At 43.8% G+C, this 14618-nt stretch overlaps 1 protein-coding gene across 2 annotated transcripts in view; it reads right to left on the reverse strand.

Moving 5' to 3' along the window:
* The window catches only part of LOC141086290 (uncharacterized), a 380966-nt gene extending 376432 nt beyond the window's left edge, over positions 1-4534 (reverse strand). Inside the window, exons 1-2 of one of the 2 annotated variants that reach the window (XM_073572238.1) lie at positions 4426-4534; positions 4245-4321 (exon numbers count right to left, since the gene is read on the reverse strand). In XM_073572238.1, coding sequence (XP_073428339.1) covers positions 4245-4251 — 7 coding nt within the window. In that variant the 5' untranslated portion in view covers positions 4252-4321; positions 4426-4534. Of the gene's footprint in view, positions 1-4244; positions 4336-4425 lie in introns of both variants that reach the window. The other variant, XM_073572237.1, reaches the window with a different exon arrangement.
* Positions 4535-14618: the final 10084 nt, after the last annotated feature.

Genomic DNA, 14618 nt, shown 5'->3' on the forward strand with positions numbered 1-14618 from the left:
GCCGGGGGCTTGTGCCGGCTGCCGGGGTCTGTACGGGCCTGCCGGGGGCTTGTGCCGGCTGCCGGGGGTCTGTACGGGCCTGCCGGGGGCTTGTGCCGGCTGCCGGGGGTCTGTACGGGCCTGCCGGGGGCTTGTGCCGGCTGCCGGGGGTCTGTGCGGGCCTGCTGGGGGTCTTGTGTGTGTGTGTGCAGGCATCGTCCGATGGGACTACAAGTCCCATCGGGCGATGCCTGCTACAATCACAGTGATTGACACATTAGCCAATGATGGGACAGTAGTAGTCCCATCATCCGGCTAATGTGTTGAATGTAAAAAAATATATATATATACATACTACATACATACATTCTACATATATACTACATTCATACAACATACTTACGGCATACAACATACATACAACATGCTACAGACATACTACATACTACATTCATACTACATATATACTACATACATACAAACATACTTACTACATACATACAACATGCTACAGACATACAACATACATACTACATTCATACTACATATATACTACATTCATACAACATACATACATATATACTACATTCATACAACATACATGTATACTACATACTACATACATACTACATATATACTACATACATACTTACTATATACATACAACATACTACATTCATACTACATATATACTACATTCATACAACATACATACTTACTACATACATACCACATGCTACAGACATACAACATACATACTACATATATACTACATTCATACAACATACATACATACTACATACATAATACATAAATACTACATATATACTACATTCACACAACATACATACTACATTCATACAACATACATACTACATACATACAACATGCTACAGACATACAACATACATACATACAACATACACACATTCATACAACATACACACAACATGCTACAGACATACATACATTCATACAATACATACATGCTACATACATACTACATACAATACATTCTTACAATACATACATATAGACATACAGTACATATAACATAGAGTACATACTCACCAATACTTGTCACATTGTTCCCCGAAGCCAGTGTCGTCTATGAAAAAATATGAAAATAACAAACAAGCCATATACTCCCTGATCCGCAGAAATCCACGATTGTCCCATGCCAATTTCCCGTGGAGAACAGCAGCATCAGCTGATGCGACCGCTCTCTACGGGGCTCTAGGAATCCAATGACAGTAGGTAGGTATCCTTCCGCACTGTATTCCTCCGCCACTGTAAAAAAAAAATAGTCCTTAGTCTCACTTTTGGCATTGCTGTCTGAAAAAGTTCCCATGCAACTTTTGCCATAAGGTGAGACCAGGGACTATTTTTTTAGAGTGGCGGAGGGATACAGTGCGGAAGGATACCTACCTCCCGTCATTGGATTCCTGGAGCCCCGTAGAGAGTGGTCATATCAGCTGATGCTGCTGTTCTCCACGGGAAATCAGCATGGGACACGTGGATTTCTGCGGATCAGGGAGTATATGGCTTGTTTGTTATTTTCATTTTTTCATAGATGACACTGGCTTCGGGGAACAATGTGACAAGTAATGGTGAGAATGTACTCTGTTATATGTACTGTATGTCTATATGTATGTATTGTAAGAATGTATGTAGTATGTACTGTATGTCTGTAGCATGTTGTATGTATGTAGTATGACTGTAGTATGAATGTAGTATATATGTATTATGTATGTAGTATGTATATTGTATGAATGTAGTATATATGTATTATGTATGTAGTATGTATGCAGTATGAATGTAGTACATATGTAGTATGTATGTACTATATGTCTGTAGCATGTTGTATGAATGTAGTATGTATGTTGTATGTATGTAGTATGAATGTAGTATATATGTATTATGTATGTATGTTGTATGAATGCAGTATATATGTATTATGTATGTTGTATGAATGTAATATGTATGTAGTATGTACTATATGTCTGTAGCATGTTGTATGTATGTAGGTTGTATGTATGTAGTATGTATGTAGTATGAATGTAGTACATATGTAGTATGTATGTACTATATGTCTGTAGCATGTTGTATGTATGTAGTATGAATGTAGTATGTATGTACTATATGTCTGTAGCATGTTGTATGTATGTAGTATGAATGTAGAATATATGTATGTAGTATGTATGTTGTATGAATGCAGTATATATGTATTATGTATGTAGTATGTATGTTGTATGAATGTAGTATACAGTATGAATGTAGTACATATGTAGTATGTACTATATGTCTGTAGCATGTTGTATGTAGTATGAATGTAGTATGTATGTAGGTTGTATGAATGTAGTATGTATGTAGTATGTATGTAGTATGTACTGTATGTCTGTAGCATGTTGTATGTAGTGTGTGTGTGTGTGTGTGTGTGTGTGTATATATATATATATATATATATATATATAAATTTTTTTTTTTGTTTTACATTCAACACTTTAGCCAGATGATGGGACTACTACTGTCCCATCATTGGCTAATGTGTCAATCACTGTCATTGTAGCAGGCATCGCCCGATGGGACTTGTAGTCCCATCGGACGATGCCTGCACACACACAAGACCCCCGGCAGGCCCGCACAGACCCTCGGCAGCCGGCACAAGCCCCCGGCAGGCCTGCACAGACCCCCGGCAGCCGGCACAAGCCGCCGGCAGGCCCGTACAGACCCCCGGCAGCCAGCACAGGCCCCCAGCAGGCCCGTACAGACCCCCAACAGCAGGCACAAGCCCCCGGCAGGCCCGTACAGACGACCGACAGCTGGCACAGGCCCCCGGCAGGCCCCTACAGGCCCCCTGCAGTCGGCACAGACCGCGCATCATGATGCGCACAGACCGCGCATCATGATGACATCATTTCAGCAGCCAATCACAGCCACAACAGTGGCTCATTGCATTATGGGGACTTCCGATTCCGGTATCCGATATTGAAAAAATATCGGTACTCGGTATTGGAATTCCGATACAGCGAATATCGGCCGATACCCGATATATGCAGTATCGGAATGCTCAGCGCTACTCATAAAGGAACAGTGGTTAGAATTGTAAAAATTTGCCCAGTCATTAACATGCAAACCACCCTTGGGGGTAAAGGGATTAAACAGCTCTGGTGAAATGAAAAATGCTTCGTGATTAGTTGGTGATACACGCATACATTCAATTTTATATATATAGATTGCAATGCACGAGCATTGCAATGGTTTATGACAACTGTCAGTGCTGCACTGACACAAGTTAGTTAGATCATGCATTGCAGATGATCTAACTAATTTCCTAGAGCCTGGTGACCTCGGTGTTGTCATGGCGACATTGGGTCACCATCGCAATGATCATGCCCCCACGATGATGATGTTGTGGGGTCACCGATCGGAGTGCAGAAGGAGCCCCCTCCCTCTGCCTGCCTTCTAAATGCTGTGATTGATATTGATGGTAATACAGTGAGTCCTTTATAAATGAACCCCATCTAGCGTAATCACCTAAACGCAGTAATCACATCAGGAAGTTTGTATCATAACTTCAAGCTGTGCTATACCGTAATCATTCAGCACAGGAACTATCACTCCCGGCCATGATGGCGCTGTAATCCAAGAATTATAACATTATTCACCTGCTTGAGTCATTTCTAAAAATGTACTGCACATGAGTCAACTAATTTTGTAGTTAATGTTTGTATGCATTATTATGAAAAATGTTTACAATATTTCTAGCACTATGTTGCTTGCACTTTATATTGATGAAATGACTATATGCATGTTTGCACAAATTATTATATATTACATATTAATGTCATTTTAACTAAATGTTTGTAAATTATACCATAATGTAATACTCCTATATACAGTATATGCACCCACCACTTGTATAGTTTGCTATTCCAATCTCTCTTTCTCTCTCAAGTAAATGAGTAGCAATAGTAATTGTAAATAAAATATAGCACTGAGATAACACTATATTGATCAAAAATGCGTCAAAGCCATCCCACCACCAAAAGGTGTACAGAATCATGTCGGTACGCAAGTTATACACATATATGATTAAAAGATTGATTTTTGTGGACATATTTCCTCAGATGGCAAAGCTGCAATTGCTGATGTTACAAGCAACAATCAATCAAAACCAATTATCTTCTCTATTCTGCACAAAGATCATCATCGCTCATCTTTTAAAGTACAAATTATAATTAGTACGTGGAAGTAACACTTACGTTGCATCTTCTTTCCCTTGTGTTTGTTAGCCTGGAATTTGTCCTGGTAGCGATGGAAACAGCTGCAAGTTTTCCTTCTGCAGTGTAAAAACTATAAATCATTTACATACTAATCAGAAATACAACTGTCAACAGCAGAGCTGCAAAGTGGTGTATAGCGTAAGCCACATTAGATACGTACTATACAATTTCCTCTGAAAGCCCCAGAAATACAGCCAGGAGCCCCCAGTATCCCTGACTACAGCTGACAAGGTGGCTAGAGCTATGGTCTTTATGTAACCACACCAGAGAGCTTTATAACCACAGGATCCACAAACTCCGCCTTACTTCCTTTTTCCTTACTCAAAATGATTTTACTTGTTTAAACAGTTCTTGCATCACTAATTTATTTTTTATTTTCTTGAATTTCTACGGCTTATCATTCATGGTAACCAAACATTCTTATATTATATATATATATATATATATATATATATTAAGTCAAGAAAAAGGGCAGCACTACCAAAATAATACAGCAGGTGCAAAACCTATTCAGCAGTGTCCAAACAGCCAAAATGACAAAACGAAAAAAAATAGGCAGCGCTCAAATTAAATGTGAAAAAAGTGGATATTTTACTGATCCTCAAGTGAAACGTTGCCACCTGAGGATCAGTAAAGTATCCACTTTTTTCACATTTAATTTGAGTGCTGCCTATTTTTTTTCCATATATATATATATATATATATATATATATATATATTAAGATAGAAGAACGTTTCGTTACCATGATAAACTGTAGAAATTCAGATTAAAGTGGTACTTCTATAAAATTAAAAATACACTTGTTGGCCAGAGTGACGGTGACTATCCCAAACCCAAAGTCTTGCTTACATAGTCCCTGCCAATCTGAAGATGTCATATAATGCAGATTTCCAACTCGAGAGGTGTCCGTTAAAGGGCTTGCTCACATGAGCGTATACACCGGACGAGTGCTATCTAATGGTTTATCAGAGAGCACTCGGGCCAGTGTTATTCAATGGGGCAGCAGATTTTTCTCATGCATTTGCAGCTCAAATTTGATACCTTTCTCTCGTGCACGTCTATAAGTGCGAATAAATCATTGGACCGCACTCGGCTCACAGAATGGCGAAGATAGAGCAACTTTGTTCTCCATCGTCTTATCTGTGCTACGATTTTCTGATTCAACAGAATTAGATCACACTAAGCTGATGCTAAGAGCGAACTCAGATCAGAGTTTGATCCAAGTATAATTTACATAACTGACCCAATTCTCCCAGAAGAGTGATTCTACGATCATATGAATGTCAGGAATTGCCGTTCCTGCACATAATTTCTTTAATTTGTGTCTCCACATGGATCCAGAAAAGATCTCCCTGTAATGAAGTGGTCACTCACAACCCATTTCCTAAAGGTCCTCCAAAGATACTTGGGGTTCTACAACTAATGACACCAATTCACCCAAAATTTGCTCTGAGCAGTTTTTCACCCATGCAACATTTCAGTTTAAACTATTATACTTTAGCTTCAAGGTGTAATCTGAATAGTTGCCCTGGTGAATAAACATTACTGATTTTTTACTTGGATCTAATGGAGTGCTGCTTTACGTTTTGCTTTTTATTGTTAACCATCCAGACACAGATTGAGAACAGATCACATTTCTACAACATCAATACTTTTCCAATAGACCATATTTCCCCACAACAAAGAGAAAATCGTGCCATTATTTTGACTAACTCAATCAGCCAAGATTGTTTATGTAACACCAGCATCCCTGCATGCCTCCATTCCTCCCTCCTGGCAGGGACGCTGACTTACTGTCCAGGCTGCCCTGCTGTGTCTTCTGCTTAGTCTCCTGTGTCCCAGGGTCTGCACATGCCACGCAAGTTCCCTCGCAGAGTGTTTAAGGCATGGGAGAGCACTTCTTAAAGAGACAGTGTGCACACTCCAAATGTGTCTCCAGCCAATTGCTGGGAGGCAATTAATACTTAAGGAACCTCGACCTGTTGGGAGGTGCCTGAGCAACAATTGTGGTTATCCACAGCTTGTTATCAGGTCCCTGTACCAGTCCAGTTAAACCAGTATCAGGAACATTTCTGCTTTCTAGCATCTGTGTTGTCTGAGGTAATCCTGAAAGTGTGCCACTGGTACCTGAACCCAAGACAGCTCTGGAGAGTGCATCAGAATGATCTGATTGTAGGTCATTTTGCAGTCTGGTTCTACACTTTGTCTTCTGAACTTGGCTGGACTAATGAGGCACTGGTAGCGGCATTCTGGGGGAAATTATCCAAAAGAATGACCTACGAACTGGTTGGTCGAGAAGTTCCCCTACTCTAGATGGCCTAATTTCCCTGACTAACCGTACTGACTTCATGTCATGTTGGCGTGCGATAAAAAAACACTTTTCATCTAACTTTGTCTTTCAAAAGCTTGCCTAATATTTGGTTGTTTGCGCCAGCTGCGTCTTCAGAACCCATGCAGGTCAATGGCCATAACCTAGCCAAACATCGATGGGAACACCGTCATGCCAAGGTACTGTGCTATTATTGTGTAGGCACAGAACATCTTATCCATACATGTCGCATGAAGTCAGAAGCCTTTAAAGCTTAGGGTCTGTGGGAAAGGCTTCCATGGACGAGAGTAACTCCTCTCCACCATTGATTCTGACAGTATCCATATCTTGTGGAAGGCTCTCGGTTTGTTGAGTTGGCTTACCTGGATTCCGATGCCGCTGAAAATTTCATGCAGCAAGCTCTGGTAGATTGGTACCAGATTCCCATTTGATGTCTCCAGAGCCCATTGATGATGTAATTTATTGTCGGAAGGGTTCTATCCGAAGTCATCCATGGTGCCACAGAGAAGGTAGAGCTCCAGATAGGAATCCTGCACATGGAGATGATTGCTTTTTATGTAAACCCCGGTCTGTTACATCCATTTCTACTGGCTCATCCATGTCTTTCTGTTCATGAGACTATCTTAGACTGCAAATCAGGTGACGTGAGGTGATCTGCTGGGGTCAATCTTGTCATGAAAAGTGTCTTGTTCTTCTGCGGCCAGTCCGGACATTGGATAAGCCATCTAATTTGCCAGGTCTGCTTACTGGTTCTATGTTGATGTCTTTGGTAAGAAATAAGCGGAGACGTTGCCTCCACATAGGTTGTACGATTGTTCTATTGACCTGCTTCCGATATCCTCACCTCCTCGAGGCCATATCTATCCTTTGTCACATGCAGAGACCCAAGCCATGTCTGAGTATATTAAGTAGAACCTGGCTAGGGGATTCATCCAGAAGTCATCTTCACTGGCAGGCGCTAATAATAATAATGATAATCTTTATATAGCGCCAACATATTCCGCAGCGCTTTACAGTTTAACAGTTTCAAAACACAAGTCATAAGTAACAACTTTAACAATACAATAATTAAAGCAAAATAAGACGACCCTGCTCGTGAGAGCTTACAATCTACAATGAGGTGGGGGAGATACAAAGTACACGTGTGTATTTACAATGGTGGATTTACAATAATGGTCCAAGCCATCTGGCTTCTTTTTCGTAAAAAAAAAGGATGATTCTCTCTGACCATGTATTGATTGTAGGGATCTGAACCAGATTATGCTAAAGAATAAATATCCACTGCCTTAAATTCTGGAATTGTTTGATCGTTTAAGAGATGCCAGGATCTTCACTAATCTGGATTTTAAAGGAGCTAATCCGCCAAGTAGATGAGTGGCAGACTGCCTTCAACAGCCGGGACAGTCTCTACAAGCTCTGTGTTATGTCGTTCGGGCTGATTAATGCCCCCTGCAGTCTTCCAAGAGTTTGTGAACAACATTTTCCTAGATCTCCTGTACTCCTGTGTGACAGTCTACCTGGATGTTACTCTGTTTTTTTCTCGATCTGCCTTCTCATAGGAGAAATGTTTGCCAAGCCCTGCACAGACTTAGAGAGAATCATTTATAAGCAAAGTATGAGAAATGCATTTCTGAACAGACGTCTCTGCCGTTCCTACGATATATTATCTTGAATATTGGGTTGAAGATGGATCCAGAGAAAGTGTCTTCTATTCGCAAATGGCCACTTACTTATAGCATTAAGGCTAGTGATGAGCTAAGGCTGGTTTCACATTAGCGCTTTTTAAGCGCACGCATGGCCGGGGGTAGCTCCGCCCCCGAGCCGGCTCTCTGCCCGGCGTGCCCGCCCCTTGCTTGAAGCGCCGCCTCCTAGCGCACAGCGGCCCCTGCGATCGGCGCACCCTATCTTTAGCATAGGGTGCGCAGATCGTGCGCAGGCCGTGCGCTAGTTGCGCTTTGACCTGCGCTGCGCACCTTTGACGGTGCGCCGTGCGCGCCAAAATCCGAAAAGTTTGATTTTGGCGCGCACGGCGCACCGTCAAAAGTGCGCAGCGCAGGTCAAAGCGCAACTAGCGCACGGCCTGCGCACGATCTGCGCACCCTATGCTAAAGATAGGGTGCGCCGATCGCAGGGGCCGCTGTGCGCTAGGAGGCGGCGCTACAAGCAAGGGGCGGGCACGCCGGGCAGAGAGCCGGCTCGGGGGCGGAGCTACCCCCGGCCGTGCGTGCGCTTAAAAAGCGCTAATGTGAAACCACCCTAACATACACACGTAATCAAAATTTTTGCTACCCCTCGTTTAATGACAGAAAAACCCACAATGGTCACAAGAAATAACTTGAATCTGACAAAAGTAATAATAGATAAAAAATCTATGAAAATGAAGAAATGAAAGTTAGACATTGCTTTTCAACCATTCTTCCACAGAATTAAAAAAAATAAAACTCATGAAATAGGACTGGACAGAAATGATGGCCCCCTTAACTTAATATTTTGTTGCACAACCTTTTGAGGCAATCACTGCAATCAAACGATTCCGGTATCTGTTAATGAGACTTCTGCATCTCTTGACAGGTATTTTGGCCCACTCCTCAAGAGCAAACTGCTCCAGTTGTATCGTGTTTGAAGGTTGCCATTTCCAGATGGCATGTTTCAGCTCTTTCCAAAGATGCTCAATAGGATTTAGGTCAGGGCTCATAGAAGGCCACTTCAGAATAGTCCAATGTTTTCCTCTTAGCCATTCTTGGGTGTTTTTAGCTGTGTGTTTTGGGTCATTATCCATGACCTGTGACTGAGACCAAACTTTCTGACACTGGGCAACACATTTCTCTCTAGATTCCGTTGATAGTCTTGAGATTTAATTGATTTAATTGTACCCTGCACAGATTCTAGACACCCTGTGCCAGATGCAGCAAAGGAGGCCCAGGACATAACAGAGCCTCCTTCATGTTTCACAGTTGGGACAGTGTTCTTTTCTTGATATGCTAATGTAGGGACGGTAGGCCGGGCTAGGGGGGTGGTCCCTCTGTATACCACGCAGTGACACACAGACAAAAGATGGAGGCAGATTTCGGGTGCAACAGGTCCAAGTTTATTTCTGCCGTCCGACTGATGGCCCTCATGATACACCGCAATTCTCTTCACAGCCCTCCGTGTCCAGGCCCTATTACACACACACCGTACTTATCACCAGGGACGTAAATACACGTACCGTCCCTTTTCGCTTAACGACGTTCCTGTCAGCTCGGTCACTGTGCCCGCCTTAGGCCTGTACACCAACAGTAATTTTTCTGGTCCGGTATCATCCTCAACTCGGTATGTGTTTCCCCGGGGACTCGTATGTACTGCAGTACTTCATGTCAGGACCACCCCCCTGACTTCCTTTCTCCTCAGTCCCCTGGTTAAGTTTTTCCTCACAGTGCACCAACTGTCACAGTCTTCTCGTCACTTGAGCTCCCCCTGGGGACTGGAATCTTCTGGAACCCTCCTGTCAAATTTATAGCTTTCCCGATTCCCTGTAACTCCGCCCCCATGACCAACTGTTTCTTAGCCCTAAGCTGATGTCAAGTCCTATGCTCACATTCCTCCCTGCCCTCTAATGACAATTCCAGGTACTGCACGTCACCTACACTTTCCTAGCTGTTTTTCCCTTCTGTCATAACTGACATCCTGCCTGACAAGTGCAATCCCCTTTGAAACCTGACCAGTCAGTCCGTCAGGTCACCTTCCCTACACTTTATTTTTCCATCTGTGAACATAGAGCTGATGTGCCTTGCCATCAAGTTCCATTTTTGTATCATCTGTCCATAGGACATTCTCCCAGAAGCTTTGTGGCTTGTCACCATGTAGTTTGGCAAATTACAGTCTGGCTTTTTTTATGATTTTTTTTTCAACAATGGTGTCCTCACTGGTCATCTCCCATGATCTCCACTTTGGCTCTTACAACGACAGATGGTGCGATCTGACACTGTCCCTTGAGCTTGAAGTTCACCTTTAATCTGTTTAGAAGTTTTTCTGGTCTCTTTTGTTACCAGTCATAATATCCGTCTCTTTGATTTGTTATCAATGTTCCTCTTGCAGCCACGTCCAGGGAGGTTGGCTACAGTCCCATGGAGCATAAATTTCTGAATAATATATGCAACTGTAGTCAGTGTCACAGGAAAATCAAGCTGCTTTGAGATGGTCTTATAATTTTTACCTTTAACATGTTTGTCTATAATTTTCTTTCTAATCTCCTAAGGCCTCTTTCACACATCAGGTTTTCGCCGTCAGGCGCGATCCGGCGCTTTTGACAGAAACCGGATCCGGCGTAATGCAATGCCGGATCCGGTTTCCCCCCCATTGACTTGCATTTGCGCCGGATCGCGCCGGATGGCCATGCGTTTCATCCGGTTTTCGCCGGATCCGGCAATGTGTCGCGATCCGGCGTCTGGAAAAAACGGCTACTGTAACGTTTTTTGTCTCCGGCGAAAAAGCCGGACACGCCGGATCCGGCGCGTCCGGCTTTTTCACACAATGAAAGCCTATGAGCGCCGCAATGCGCCTGATCCGGCGAAAGCCGGATCCGGTGGCCGGATCCGGTTTTTTTGGTCTGAGCATGCTCAGTAGCTCTGCCCACAAGACATATATAAAAGCAAGACAGTGGGACCCACAGCCACACCCAACATGCCACCCAAGAAAGCAAACAAGCGCAGCAGGAGAAGGCAGGAGACCACTGCAGCACCATCAGCACCACCACCACCCCAAATGGAGCAGCAAATGGAACATGCTGAGGAGGGGAGTCCAGCAGCAGATGAGAGACGGTAATTATCAAATCCCCCATTCCTCCAAACTAGGGCCATGGAATATCAAGATATTCATTGGCCCTTTGTTTCTCTTTATTCAACAGCCGCCAAAGAGATGCAGCAGCAGCAGAAATGGCATCACTGGCAGCAGCAACAGCAGCAGCAATACCCACAGCCATGGAGTCTGGCCATCAACAGGACAGCACATCTTCTTCTGGGAGCCCTCCCTCGCATCGTCAGCGTTTGACAGTAAGTTTTTATTTCCAAAATCCATCATCTCTGTAATATATGTCTATTCATTGCCTTTTATTTCAAAACAGGAATCACAAGATGAAGAGGAGCTCCCAGAAGAAGAAGGAAGGGGTGGACAGACACCTGGAGTGGGCTCACAATTGGTAAGTTTTTTGCATCAAACGCAGAAACACAACATCACACTACACACAACACATAGAAAACAATGTTCTGCAGACCACACACAGCAAACAAATGCCTACATCCAAAGACATAAAATTTTTTGTTTTCTTCTCTAGTCTTCCCAATCTGGTGCTCGGCCAAGAGGTCCTCGCAGTGCCTCCCAGGGTCGTCGGCGACAGCAACGCGGCGGTCACCAGCGTGTAAGTATAAATATTTTTGCTTTGTTTTTTTTGCACTTTTTATTTCATTTCTTTTGTGGAGGCTAATTATGTTATTTTTGTCTTTTTCTTTAACAGCCTTCACAGCGTGCTCCCGACTCTGACGGTGAGGATGGAGGACTCGATGTGGACCACCTCATCGATCTCGTCAGAGAAAGGGAGCCGCTCTGGAATATGGCTGACCGCCGCCACGCTGACCTAATCGTTACCCGACGACTCTGGGAGGAAATCTGTTCACTCCTTGTGGGCCGCTGGGAGGACCTCGATGTTCGGGCCCAGAATAAAGAGCGTAAGTATATACAGTACCGGTTGCTTGATGTAAACCAGTGTTTCCCGAACTCCAGTCCTCGTGGTCCCCACGGATCATGTGTTCAGGATTTCTATTTACTATGGAAATCCTGAAAACATGACCCCTGGGGACCATGAGGACTGGAGTTTGTGAAACACTGATGTTGTATACTAACCACTCCTTTCTCGTTTCAGGGAACAGAATTGTGAATCGGTGGCGGTCTGTGAGGGATCGTTTCAAGAAGGAGTTCAATAAAGAGATGCGGGCCCCGAGTGGATCTGGAGGACGCAGGAGCAAGTACAAGTACGCACAAGCCCTGTCGTTCCTCCGGGAGACAATGCTCACCAGAAGGTAAATATTACACACCACATGTGACAAAAAAATGTTTAGATGTAACTTTTTTTTTTCAGCCAGGGCCATACCATGTCACTATTTTAATTGTTTTTTTTTCTCTTTATTCCACAGCACGGTGAGCAGCACTCGGGAGCCTGCACGATTGGACCCTTCTGAGGCGATCCCTGAGGAGACTGGCACCGAGGGACACTTCGACCGCCCCGGTACATCTGCACCTTCCCAGCCTTCCCACACATTCGACCCATCTGTCCCATCCACCAGCACAGGAGCATCGTGGCCGCCTACATTACATGAAGCTGCTGGTGAGGAGATCGCTTTCCCTTTACCCCACCCTTCTGCCCCTGCCACCTCTAGTACACCTGCGGGTACTGGGCGACAGCGGCAGATGGGTCAGGAAAAGAGTTATGCGCAAGAGTTCTTGCATCTGAATGCATCTTTCCAGAACTGTCTAAAAGTCTTGTCAGAGCAAATCTCCGCAGGCTTTCAGCAGATCAACTCCAGCATTCTGGAGGTGAAGACACTTCTGCAAACCATGCATTCAGAAGCAAGATCTTCGCCAAACCACACCTTTTTCAGGTCTGTTGTGGAGCGCATGGCAACACTATCTCCAACCCAGCAGATGCATGTAATGCATTCGTGCCACGGTGCTCTACAGCAGGTTACCTCCCAACCTCCACCTCCCACCACTGTAGTTCCTCCACCTGCACCCCCTCCAGCCACTTTCCATCCTCCCCCTCCTATTACATCTGCACCCCCTCCAGCCACTTTCCATCCTCCCCCTCCTATTACATCTGCACCCCCTCCAGCCACTTTCCATCCTCCCCCTCCTATTACATACCAGCAACCTCCCCAGTACCAGACATCTCCCCACTTCCAGCAACCTTCCCCGTACCAAACTCCTTCCCCGTACCAAACTCCTTCCCCGTACCAAACTCCTTCCCCATACAACTTTCCATCAACATCATCTGCTCCTACAGTCCCTGCCCAACCCTCCACTCCACCGCCCACCACCTCTTCTGCCTCCCACATGTCCACCCATTCTGTAGCTTTTTCCACACCTTCACCTCTAACTGTTCCTTCCCCACCACGATCCCAGTCCTCTCTCCACACACCCAGTGTCGAAGTGTCCCGCAGCCCCTCCAGCAGTATTTCCACCCCACACTACACAGATTTGTAATGTGTGTTTTTTATTAAAAATGCCCATTGGGTTTAAAACCTTTATTAAAAAAGTTTTTTGCACATTAAAAACATTTTACAAAAAAAAAAAAAATTTAAATAAAAGTTAAATTATCGTTTCACAATGGTTGTCTGTCATTTCTTTCTGCGGCGAACTATGTTTAAAAAAAAGGTTAAATACAGGGTATTTCAAAGGTAAAAAGGTATTCAAAACCAGGTATATAACTGTGGGTAAATTTTAGCTTTTTGCCACAGTTGTGTTCCTGGTTGTGTTTGAAGCAAAGTATTTCACCTAAAAAGTTGTGTTTATTGTTGGTGATTTCCTAACAATGTACACAACTTTTGTTAAAAGGTGAAATACTTTGCATAAAACACAACCAGGTACACACCTGTGGCCTAAAGCTAAAAATAGTAAGACCATGACAAGATAGCCAACTTTGGTTGGCAAAGGTATATACTGTTGGTCCAGAAGGTACACAAGTTTGGTTAGGGCACAAATCTTTCACACTCTGTCATCCTGCCAGTGTACTCTGCCTTGAGGTGACATAAAGTATAGTGCAAAATTGTCCCTCATTACTGAAACCGTCACAGAACTTCTAGTGGTAATGTCATGGTAATCTTGCAAGGTGGTTTCTTCAGAGGTGTCCTCAAAGGAAATGGGTTCCTTGCAGATAACAAAATTGTGGAGTACCACGCACGCTTTGATCACCTCGTCCACAGTTTCTGTCTTGAGGTTGATCGCAGTCAATAGGACCCGCCATTTGGCTGTCAGAATACCAAAGGTACATTCA

The sequence above is a fragment of the Dendrobates tinctorius genome, unplaced genomic scaffold (assembly GCF_039654945.1).
Source record: "Dendrobates tinctorius isolate UK_male_01 unplaced genomic scaffold, ASM3965494v1 ptg000031l, whole genome shotgun sequence".
Lineage (NCBI taxonomy): Eukaryota > Metazoa > Chordata > Amphibia > Anura > Dendrobatidae > Dendrobates > Dendrobates tinctorius.